Source organism: Priapulus caudatus, unplaced genomic scaffold (assembly GCF_000485595.1).
Source record: "Priapulus caudatus unplaced genomic scaffold, Priapulus_caudatus-5.0.1 Scaffold458, whole genome shotgun sequence".
Classification (NCBI taxonomy): Eukaryota; Metazoa; Priapulida; class Priapulimorpha; order Priapulimorphida; family Priapulidae; genus Priapulus; species Priapulus caudatus.
In genome coordinates this window covers 199,517-212,676 of record NW_014577519.1, presented here as the reverse complement: position 1 = coordinate 212,676, position 13,160 = coordinate 199,517, and the positions used below count along the sequence as shown (strand labels likewise).

The 13,160-nt window shown below is 39.2% G+C and overlaps 1 protein-coding gene across 1 annotated transcript in view; it reads right to left on the bottom strand.

The window, feature by feature from the left end:
* Window positions 1-5,926: 5,926 nt before the first annotated feature.
* LOC106810614 (PH domain leucine-rich repeat-containing protein phosphatase 2-like) overlaps window positions 5,927-13,160 on the bottom strand; it is a 91,421-nt gene continuing 84,187 nt past the window's right edge. Inside the window, exons 19-24 of the mRNA XM_014814030.1 lie at window positions 11,919-12,143; window positions 11,095-11,268; window positions 10,453-10,614; window positions 9,666-9,960; window positions 8,358-8,717; window positions 5,927-7,330 (exon numbers count right to left, since the gene is read on the bottom strand). Coding sequence (XP_014669516.1) covers window positions 7,299-7,330; window positions 8,358-8,717; window positions 9,666-9,960; window positions 10,453-10,614; window positions 11,095-11,268; window positions 11,919-12,143 — 1,248 coding nt within the window. The 3' untranslated portion in view covers window positions 5,927-7,298. The remainder of the gene's footprint in view (window positions 7,331-8,357; window positions 8,718-9,665; window positions 9,961-10,452; window positions 10,615-11,094; window positions 11,269-11,918; window positions 12,144-13,160) is intronic.

Sequence of the window (13,160 nt, the reverse complement as noted above, 5' to 3'; positions counted from 1 at the left end):
GTTGGCCCAACGTTGGCCCAACGTCATATTGCCAACCACATGCCAACCATGACCGTGCCAACGTTGGCCCAACGTTGGCCCAACGTCATATTGCCAACCACATGCCAACCATAACCGTGCCAACGTTGGCCCAACGTTGGCCCAACGTCATATTGCCAACCGTGACCGTGCCAACCAAATGCCAACGTTGGCCCAACGTAAGCATGCTATCATGGATTGAGAATTTGCATTGGCTGTCTTTTAGCCCGTCAGTGTCGGCTCTTCTTATGTTGCAGATCCACTTCCAAAGTCTATGTAAATGATCATCTACATGTGTCATGCGATGTGGTGTATTATTTACAAATTGCATATCGTTTTAACTGGTATTTTTCACAGAACAAAGGGCAGCTGAATTATACAGATCACCGAACCAAGTAGTGTTTTCCCTAACTTTTAACTGTTAGTTTCACAAGATTGTATCTTGTATTAGTTTACATTGATATTATGATTACATATAATTAAACAATCAATAAGTACAGTCTCTGTTCGTGTGCACAGCAGGCAGTGAGTCACTGCATCTGTCATTGCCGTCCTAACGAATTTATTATTTGCAAACGTATATAACATGCAACACGTGATAAATCTAGTACCTGTCATGCTCTGTGGGAAACTTGAAAAACGCTATATCTGGGAATATATCTAGAATATCATATATTTGCTAATATATTGACTAATCGTGCGTCAATAAACTCAATATTCACAGAGAGTATGGGGGTGTCTATATTCAAGCCGGTACGGAAATCATTTGCATAATAATCATCTGTAATTCACTTCCGCGCGAAATGTTCAAACCACCCGACTCTGAACCCCCCTACCGCGCCCGCCTGTACTGTTTGCACTGGCGCATTGTACATGTACAGCTGGTACATGTATTGGCATTGTATACAGGCGGGCACGGTAGGGGGGTTCGGAGTCGGGTGGTTCGAACATTTAATCATCTGTAAAATTTTCACTTGTAAGGAATATCTGCATTGGGCACTTCCTCTAATAATTATAGTAGTATTAGTACTGCCATAAGCCTAAGGTACAACTGTCCCAAGTTTGAGACTTTTGTCACTCCTGTAACCACAAGCACTTGGAACATCTCAATAAATAAAAAAAAAGGTAAATAAACACGAAATGCATTTACTACCAGTCTTAATGTTTCTCTACTCTATTTCGCCTATAATCACCTGTAAATGCCGGTCAAATGCTCATCTGCAACACACAAGTACACCGCACGCCCGCCCTGTGCACAAACAACATGAATAAGAGAGAAACAACACTCTCTTAATCTTATTCATGTTGTTTGCGCACAGGGCGGGCGTGCGGTGTACTTGTAGTAGTAGATGTAGTAGTAGTATATAATCTTTATTTTCATCGGTATATATAAAACAGTGTACATGAGCTGGAAAGCTCTTTAACCGATATCTAACAAATGTATAAAAACAGTTATACTTGAAAGCTATAGATGACAAGATATGGGTAGTTTAGCTCTAGTACTCTATAACCCTGCGGCAGCGATCCACGGGCTATAGCCTAGGCTATAGTACTAAAGCTATGGGTAGTTTAGATACAATAATGTAACCCAAACCCAAGAGGATAGGGCTATCCTCTTGGGTTTGGGTTACATTATTTTATCTATGGGTAGTTATACTAATACTAATACTAATACTAGTAATAGAGAAGATGGATAGACAACATGCAATATTGTGTGTTGCAGATGAGCATTTGACCGGCATTTACAGGTGATTATAGGCGAAATAGAGTAGAGAAACATTAAGACTTTGGTAGTAAATACATTTCGTGTTTATTTATCTTCTTCTTTTTTATTGAGACGTTCCAAGGGGCAAGTGCCTGTGCCTGTGGCTCAGGCTGTGCCTGTAACGAGTCGGCCCATATTTTGCACTAACTTTTGCCTAAGGAGTAAGGGACCTGACTGCATACTGAAAACACCACGAAGGCTTACAAACATGTCACTGATAGCCAATGATGTAGATATCCGACGACTACAGTATTATGAGTACTCAGTGACTCACTGACTGATAGATTATATCAAACCTGAGTATCAAACAGCTAAATAACATATTCCAAATTTGGGTACAACAGCTCCGTTTACATATATCAGCGCCACCTCTCGGATAATTTATGGTTGATAGATAGGCATTTTTTATTGGGGCAATCAATCAGATAACACATTTACATGCACACACACGCGCGCACGCGCGCACGCAGTCAGATGTAAAGGGGGAGGAGTTACGCAGTGTAGATGATTTATTTGTAAAAAAAAAAACATATACAGGAAATAAACAAACGTAAATAAACATGCAGAAATAAGAGAAGAAATATCCAAGTGTTAGCAGAAAAACAATTCTTATGAAACTAGACATTGGTAAAGCTGCCAACAAAAGCCGCTCGAATTTTTACGCAACTGATGTGCAATCCTCAGTATAAATTATTTAGAAAATATATCCACGAGAAAAAAATGTAACAATTACATTTTACTTAGCTCTAGTAACTATAGCCCGCGTACAGTTGCCGCAGGCCTGCGGCAACTGTACGCGGGCTATAGTTACTAGAGCTACATTTTAATATATGCATATGCATATAGAATGCATATATATATGCATATGGAATTTTTGTATATGAATATATATATATATATATATATATGCATATGGAATTTTTCCGATAGAATACAATTTATGTGAATTATAGCCAGATATTCAGATTCGGGTTGAAACAGCGATTATAATGCAATAGACCAATGCTTTGAGTTGTGTTGTTAATGTGTTAATTAAGTTGACATGTGTTGTGAAATAAATAAATAAATGAGTAAATAAATAAATATATATATATATACATATATATTTACATATGTAATGTGTAATGTGGGGTGGAAAATGTGAGAGAAACAATGGTAGATGAGCTGAAGGAGGAAGGGTGTATATAAAGTGAATGTGGCAGCAGATGAAGAAAGATACAGAATGTGGGGGAGACCTATATACAAGGTGGTCAAAATTTCAATATACTCTATAAGTTCGCGCATGCGTACTACTTGCCAAAACACCGTTATTGAGTTGAAAAAGAAAGGACATAAATTATATTCAAGAGTAGTTTGAAGCAATAAAAGCATAACTAAATATTGGCTCGTTTAGCTATTTCTGACTAACCCTAACCCTAACCCTATATATATGATATATTATATATCTTATATATATATATATATATTAGTCAGAAATAGATAAACGAGCCAGGTCAACCAGAGGTCAGGGAGACATAGACCTTATCTGCAATATTACACAGTTACACTATAAAAAATTGTACGGTTCAGTCTCAATCTTTCCAATTTCCCTATGCTATGGATTATGATTGTTCGTAGAGTTAAATCTATGAGAGAATTATTTGTTAAAAACTCATTGTATATTTCTGTTAAACGTAGACAGCACATTCACGAGTAGTTTGGTAATATGAGAAAGGTTTATCGTAATGACTCATCTACACGATGATAAGATGCCTATACACTCCGTTCTCCGATTGGTATCTAATTATATAATAGCTTGGTGTGTTTGACATGCCCAGTATCCGTCACAAGAAGGAGTAGAAGAAGGAGACGAAGAACAACAACAAAAAGAAAGATTATGATTAGGTTAAGGCTAATGATAATAACAAGGACGAAGAATAGGTAGAGAAGGTGGAAGAGGAGAGAGAATAAAGCGATATAGAATAGATGGAGCAGGAAGAAGCTATAGGAGATGGATGCGGTGGGAGATAGAGCATGAGAAACAGAAGGTGGACGAGACCTATTTAACAGGTATATTCCTGGATATAACTTATATAGAGAATAACCCTGCATTCCCATTTTCCCTATACTCTATGTTCGCACATGAGTATGAACGGTCAAAATTTTGTTATTTTGTTGAATTTATAGTTTTAAAATAGAGAGCCCATATCCACGAGTATTTTCGCATGGAAACTTTATTCCGACATCCTATTTTAAAAACTTCAAGTTGCCCGGTTCGTGTTCTTATAATGAGATGTTTAAAGTGTAAGATCTGTGTATCCGCATGACCATGCAGTCGCTACCATGAGAAACATTTTATTTAAGCTATACTTATAATAATATAGAGCGTATATACTCGTGATTAGTTTGAGAAGGAAGAGAACGGGAGGAGGGGAGGCATAGGAGGGGAAGAATGAGGAGGGGAATGAGGGGGGCGTGGAGAACGAGGAGGATGGGGATTAAAATAGAGAGAAATTGGAAGAGGGGAAAATGAAGTGGTGGATGGGGTGGGAGGAGAGAACAGGAGGTGGTTGCACTGGTAAATGGGCGGGGGTTCTCAGCTCTCCAAATTTTTCGATCCGTCACTTAAATTGACTACGTCACGAATTTTCTATGGTAAAATTTGTAAATTTTTTGTTGCCATTTTTTTACATTAAAAATAAGAACTAACGGGACTAAACGTATCGTCAAATTCTTACCTGATAAGATTGTTTCTCAACTAGTTAAAAATCCAAAAAAACTTAGACGATTTGATATTATATTCCTGACATTAATTGCTTGCTATGGGCTATGTATGAGTCACGAGTGTATGTTCACACCGAACAATATAGTAAAATAGGAAGGATAATGCAGCAATTTAACCACAAAAAGTGAACAGAATTACTTATATTTTGTGAAAAAGTGGAAATATTTTTTTAATTTTTACTATTTACGGTGACGTAATCACTTTAACCCCACGCAAGCGTAGGATGTGCATGGCAAGAATAGCCATGTGCGAAAACAGGTATACACTCGAATTTCTTGTAGGACGGGCATGGCTTGGCGTAATTTAAATACGTAGAGTCGTAATCATGTGTAGGACGAGTACAATTATCCTAGTATAATCAGGGCATTAGCCTCTGGGGTGCATGGAAGCAGCTACACTCTAGATTTTAACACAAAATAAAAAAATATGCTAATTAAGGTAGTCTAATAATCGCAAGTAATCCGAAAATAAATGTAATGACGAATGGAGCAAAATTACAAATTACAAAACACAATTAATTCTTCAGCCTAGCCCTATCATACATGTGATTTATTTCTTGAACATTTTGTTCCTCTGGGAATTTTCTCATCCCATGGCCCTGATAGTTAATGATAGAAATTATTAAATAAAAAGTAAAGGGGGTGTGAAGGGAGTTAGGTACCGCGGTGATCTAGAGTCTCTTAATATAGAAAGGGACTCCATAAAAAGTCTATATAAAGGGACTATATAAAAAGTATATATAAAAAGTATATATAAAAGGACTATATAAAAAGTCTATATAAATGGACTATATAAAAAGTCTATATAAAGGGACTATATAAAAAGTATATATAAATGGAGTATATAAAAAGCCTATATAAGGGACTATATAAAAAGTATATAAAGGGACTATATAAAAAGTTTATATAAATGGACTATATAAAAAGTCTATATAAAGGGACTATATAAAAAGTCTATATAAAGGGACTATATAAAAAGTTCATATAAAGGGACCATATAAAAAGTCTATATAAAAGGACTCTACGGTGATCATCATCTGTTCTCAAGGTGATTGTACGTATGTACTTATAGAAGCCATAGTTGTCAACAAAGCCTGGTTCGTGCGGTAAAACTAAAAGCTGAAGCTCTAATCATGTACTCGTCGGTAACTAGCGTGATGAATTACACAGAACTTGTCATCAGCCACTGTTGATTTACGACATTAACAATATTAATTACGTACTATCTCTAGTACATATTTTCGAAGAGGTTTATCTGTAGTATAATCGCAAAATGCACGAATATGTTAACTTCTTAATTTGTAAGATGTACGCGTGATTCATACACGTTTATCTAGCACATATAGTCATAAAGATGTAGATAAACAAATACAATGTAAATTTTACGTAAAATAATCACAGTTTTTTATTATATTTATTATACAGACGAGTATATATTCTCAAATAATACCTATACACAAAAATAACAAGAGAGTTTTTGTTAATATCTTGTTATTGGAATTTATCTATCACGAGCTATAATAACTACTTCATGCAATACAATATATATATATGCAGAGAAAATAATTCAACAGTTTTAATATATTGGGTATATGTAGATTGTTAAACATTTCCCTAATAGCTACTCTATATATACAGAATTGATGTCGTGCTGCTAGCAATCTAGAATTCAGCACCAGGCGAAGGAAACCACAATATCACATCGACAGAACATGTATAGAAACTGTTTCTATTATTGGAATAAAATATACAATAATTAATTATCCATCAGTAATCACATTATCATTCGATTGAACTCTCTGAAAATTATCTCGAGTTAGCACACACATCCTTTACATAGATTTGCATGCAATTAATCGAACCGCCCTCACGTATGCGATTACAATCTCAGCCCCGAATGACTCCATGCAAAGCTCTATATACACTCCTACACCAGGTTAATCACAATTCTGCACCATCCTGATCACCTCTGCCGCCACTCCATCACCTAAACTTACAGTTACATGAAGCCTAACGTCAAAACGAGGTTAACCTACCACCAATCAACATTATTATTAGTAGTAACAATTTTAAAAGATCAAATAAAGTGAGAACTTTTAAAAGAGTTTTAATTAATATCTGATGATTTGGCTAAGGAATACCGCGACCCAGGATATCACACATTTCCCCATGGACCTTAATTAAACGCATATTTTGCAGCAAGAATTTGCTGGTAGCATATAAAAACCGTACCTATGAATCATGAAATCTGACCCCATTTACATATGGATAATGTTGCTGCCTTTGTTTTGTGAAGACATTAACTAAACGATTAGAATAATAACCTCTCAAATACTTTACCCGACAATGAATAATAGAAACGAATGTCATCTGTCGAGATTCCAATACGATCGAGAGCTTATTGACCCGACGCAAGTGCAAGCACTAGCTTACCACAACTCACTTGTACTCATGTACCGTTCGTCAGTTGATAATGAATTTTTAATTAGACAGGGAAACGTTGCAGGGCCTAATTAATAAATTATACCCCGGCCGTAACTGAACATCGTATTATAGCATATTTTCACAAACCTTATATATATATATATATATATATATTCAATATATAAGGTTTGTGATGATTATGTAGTTATTTCACTCGTAGCATCCGCAATGTGTTATAACATGGTTGCGTGTTATAGGCAGGTCTTAGAAGGCAAGCAAGCATAAACCTACATGGTAATATATATATAGTTACCTCCTTGCCACGCAATCAAACAAGTTCAACGATATCTCCGCTGTCTCCTGCAAAACAACTCGGGTCATCATTATCGCTCATCAATCATTCATTACAAATGCGATACACATAACATCATCTGGCTACACACATGTAATATATGTATATATATGGAGAAAACATTTACTCAAGTATATCAGGAATCTGGGTGACATTCATATACGTAATCGTCGCAGTCAATCAATACCACGTATTTACATGTATACATCGTTCCATTTATACATTACAGTGTCACGTGTGCGATGCACAGCGCCAAAATCGAATAATTAAGTAAGCAATTTAAACAGGTGCTGTTGTAATAAAAATATAAGCATAAATGATGGCTTTTATATTGTAAAGGTTTTTTATATTATCCTCTTACATTCATCTCAAATCATTTTAATATGCATAATTTGCAATTAAATACGTGTATTTTATTGTATCTTTAAGCAATTGACAAACTACCAATATTTGCTTGGAGTTTCCACCTACCCATATTAAGATGCAATATATTTTGTAGAATAGCACGGCTATATTATACGATGCCTTATATTAATAATCAAACTAACCGTTTAATTTCCCATATTATAGGTTAATTATTTACACCCCATGCTATCTGACGTTTTCTATGGCCCTGAATTATACCTTTGCCTTTCTGTACTCTGATTGGCTTCACCGAGAAGCAGAAAAGAAAGGGTAAACGAAAAAACATTCCAAAATATATTTCTCAATACATTTCGCCACATTCTCTCGAATGTTTACATATCTTAATCACAAAATGTTTGCATCGCTACGTAGCGTCACAGCATAATTATACACTTCATCTGAAAATGTTATGTGAAAGCTTGCAAATTGAGGTCTGGAATAGACGTATACTCGCGACTCAAATAATGCATGTGTAGAACTGCACGCGCGTGTCGGTTAATTCATTATTCCAATCGCAGAACACAGGTTTGCTTTCAAGAAGCGCCACGCCACGCGTAACATCGCCACGCTGCTACAATTTTGTATCCTCGAAATTTATAGTGGTCATCCTGGACCCAGTTTTGCTCTCACCGTTTGCGTAGACAACGCCGATGGGCGCTTCGGCACTGTCCATCAGGGAGTGCCTACTCCTCCTGACGACCAGCCGGTTTATGGCACTACTACTGGACGATGACCTCTGCATGCCGTTGCTTAGAGGCGCTGCGCCATTAGGCTGAGCGTTTATGCCTGCACCACCGTCGTCATCGTCATCGTTATCGTCGTAGCCGTTCATAGTGTTAGTGTCGTTGAGAAACTCCCACGAATCGCAGCACTCGTTGCGGTAGTTCCTGGCAGATTGTGGCCGCGTTGATGGCACCCTCTGGCTGCCGATGGCGGAGTCGCCGTCGTCGGTTGTCGGTACAGGTTCGTACGCGTAATCGTCACGATTGCCTGCGGCAGCGATATGTTACAGGTGCGTGAGTAACTTAAACTGCTGATTATACGGGTTGACTGCTAGTATTCAGTTACGGTACATGGGAGATCTAAAATGATCATCGGAATATATCTTAACCAGATTGTCGTTGTGCCGTATACGTTAATTAATACATTAATTTGAGTAAATATCTAATTAACAAACATAATCTAATACCTGAATCCTAACCATTTACATGGAAAAGTGGATGGATGGATGGATGGATGGATGGATGGCTGGCTGACTGGCTGGCTGGCTGGCTGAATGGATGGATGGATGGATGGATGGATGGATGGATGGATGGATGGATGGATGGATAGATTGACAGTCAGGCAGACAGAAGGCATATATATATATATATATATATATATATATATATATATACTACATGATACATAGATAGATAGATAATAGTAGACTGATAATATTAGATAGATATAAGATAGATAGATAGATAGATAGATAGATAAAGATAGGATAGATAGGATAGATAGTAGGATAGATAGATAGATAGAATTAGATAGATAGATAGATAGATAGAGTAGATAGATAGAGTATGTAGATAGATAATAGATATATATAGATAGATGAATAGATAATAGATAGATCATAGATAGATATTGATAATAGATAATAGATAGATAGATAGATGAGATAGATAGATTAAGATAGAGTAGATCCAGATAGATTGATAGATAGATAGAAGATAGAAGAATAGATAGATAGATAGATAGATAGATAGATAGATAGATAGATAGATAGATAGATAGATAGATAGATAGATAGATAGACACATAGATTGATAGATCGATTGATTGACTCATTCACGGCTATTTTCCCATCTAGATTTCGGTCGTTTTCCCGCCACAGGCATCACTGGTCTGCGGCATCCGCATGCATGATATATATAGCATATAATAGCTTACCGTTGCTATGCATTGACCTGCTGCTGGTGGTGCTGCGACGCGACTTGTTCAGCCTAGAGGGCAGCACGAGTACGTCGTCGCGCGCCGTGTCGCTGTCGAGCAGCAGCTGGTGTTGGTGATACATGTAGGCGAGATAGTCGGTGGGCGTCGCCGGAAAACTTCGCGTCGGCCGCCTCCCGTCTTCTCTGCCACCTCCGTCATCGTCATCGTTGTCGTCGGCGTAACCTCTGCTGTCGTCGCCGTCGTCATCGACATCATCGTCGTCGGCTTCCAGCTGCTCGACGCTCCTGGTTATCTAGCGATAACAACGTCGGAGTCACGATTTTTCGGACAGGGTCGATGACGCTCTGGGTTCTGTCGGATCGCACTCCCTAACCTTAACCCTAACCTAAATTTCCCCAGTAAGTCCCCAGTGTTTGGACTCAGGGATATATGGACCATTTTAATGCTCACTTTTCTTCCGCTGACCACAGAGGTAGTCGTTCATTGCCGGTTGCGTTTCTCTTTAACGCGGCTGTGGAGATTTCGCTGTTTTATCTCGCATATCTTTTTCGCAATTGAAATGAATGGTGATCAAAGACAGGTTAATGAACTTGTTCAGTGCGTAGATCATATAGGTAGCACGCACGCACGCACGCACGCACGCACGCAGCACGCACTCAATTACTGATGTACACACATACACACACACACGCACGCATGCACGTATACGCGCACACATACGCACGGACTCACTCACGCGCGTACATCGTACTGCGCGTTGTTCTTGACAGACTATACTAACTACCTTCTGAGCTAGACTGGCAGTGCTGTCGGTGCAGGTCTCCCCTGCGACCGCCACGCGCACCCTGTTGTCATTCCTGCGCGGTCTGACGCCATTTTCCACCAGACTCTGATTGCTGCTGCCGTAACAGTGCTGGCTGTCACTAGCGGTGCGAGAGTGCCGCATCTGTAAAGAATCCCCCCAACATACGACAATGCAAGAGTGCATATAGTAATGCAATGCGAAACTTTGGAAAACACGTATCGAGTACCAAACCAGTGGTACAGGAGTGTTGATCACAGCACCTCTCACGTTGGCACATTGGCTTAAATCAAAGAGCTAATTCGCTTTGCAGTAATTTTATTATCATACTGTGCACAGTTTTAGTGTGGCAAGTGGTATACGCATGATTCCTCTTTGCGTGCTCAACGATATAATCAGTGGGTGTTTGACGAAAGTTATGACAGGGTTGTTAAAATAATATCCACTTCTGATAGCTGGCGAATTTTCTAGAGCTGCCTGCTACTCGCGCATATGTCAAAATAATGGTGTATATTCTGGGGTTTTGCGTATATAATCAATGTGATTATTCATGTATCAACATGGGACACACGAGAGAACATCTTTCTATCGCTATATGTATATGCTATATGCATGCATGCGTACCTTTACAAGTGGATTACGGGCACTGGCTGGCACACTGGACAGGCTAGAGGTGTGCACTGTAGAGAAACTTTCATTCTGACTTTTGGTATAACGGTGCCTGTTGCCTCCCTCCAGATTTAGCTGTATGACCATGATGCTCAGGTTCTCCTTTGATCCATAGCTTTGTGCCAAATCCTAAATAAATTATGTCCGAAATATATTATTTATATATAACTAATGTACGAATAAGGTGACGAACTACGTTGTTAACTAAGCAAGACGGCATGACACGGTGGACCAGGAAAGCAAGGACTAGATGCTGCGCTCATAAGACATAGCTAAAATTAATCAGACAGGTAGAGTACAGACCAGGCGGACGGCATGTACTCTAATAGACAAGGATAACGTGTCTGGGACTAAGTCTCTGGGGACTGCAATAGCTCATGAACACTGATCAATATAAGACATTAATCAGTCAGCTCTCTTCGTCTTTTGTAACGCTCCCGCAGAGTATTACCGTATATGGGATTATCGTACGCAACCCGACTCTACACGTATAGACCTGCGCTCCCTGCAATGTATTACCCCCGCAACTCTGTAGTAGCATAGCACATGTTTCTCCCATTTCCATTCCTCACGGGCACGGACATATTTAGCAGGGAGCGTCGTAACCGTGACTCCGATTGGACCTTTATTACACATAGATGAGGGGGCGGTTGGTTATAGGTAGGGACATATACGATGCTGGAGCGGGTGACGAGCAGAGCCGTATACAGAGAGAGTTGCGACAACGCGTCAATCTCTATATACGGCTCTGGTGACGAGGCGGCGGTGGCGCCCCCTACCTGTAGCTTCTTGGCGGCGAGCACAGGGTTGGCGACGTGTCGTATCTGCTGGATTGCGTCGACGTACGACACGTACTTCCACAGGCCGCAGTTGGCGACGATGATGAATTCGTCGTCTGCGCGCAGCTTCGTCGTGATGATGTGCGGATCGGGGATGACGGCCGGAAACAGGTAGCCGCAGCCGAGCATGCGCGTAGCGTCCGTGTTACCGTTTACCTTGTTGTCCTGCGTGCGGGATGAGGGGAGCGTGCAACGTACACATGTCAGTGATACAGCGCGCATATACATCGTGCATGCAGTGTAGCGTATAGTGTATAGCGTATAGTGTATAGTTTATAGTGTATAGTGTATAGTGTATAGTGTATAGTGTATAGGTGTATAGTGTATAGTGTATAGTGTATAGTGTATAGTGTATAGTGTATAGTGTATAGCGTATAGCGTATAGCGTATAGCGTATAGTGTATAGCGTATAGCGTATAGCGTATAGCGTATAGCGTATAGCGTATAGCGTATAGCGTATATAGTGTATAGCGTATATAGTGTATAGTGTATAGCGTATAGCGTATAGCGTATAGCGTATAGCGTACGCTATACGCTATACGCTATACGCTATACGCTATACACTATATACGCTATACGCTATATACGCTATACGCTATACGCTATACGCTATACGCTATACACTATATACGCTATACACTATATACGCTATATATAGTGTATAGCGTATATAGTGTATAGCGTATCGCGTATAGCGTATAGCGTATAGCGTATATAGCGTATAGCGTATATAGTGTATAGCGTATAGCGTATAGCGTATAGCGTATAGCGTATATAGCGTATAGCGTATATAGTGTATAGCGTATAGCGTATAGCGTATAGCGTATAGCGTATATAGCGTATAGCGTATATAGTGTATAGCGTATCGCGTATCGCGTATAGCGTATATAGTGTATAGCGTATATAGTGTATAGCGTATCGCGTATCGCGTATAGCGTATATAGTGTATAGTATCTAGTGTATAGTGTATATAGCGTATAGCGTATAATATAATAAGTGGGCGGTTATTGTCGGGCCGCGCGATTAAACTATATCAATTATCTGAGAGCCGGGAAATACAAGATGATTGTTTTGTAATTGGGGAATAGAAGTAGGCGGGAAAGCCCTGAATTGCGGTTTTATGTGTGTGTGTGTGTGTGTGTGTGTGTGTGTGTGTGTGTGTGTGTGTGTGTGTGTGTGTGT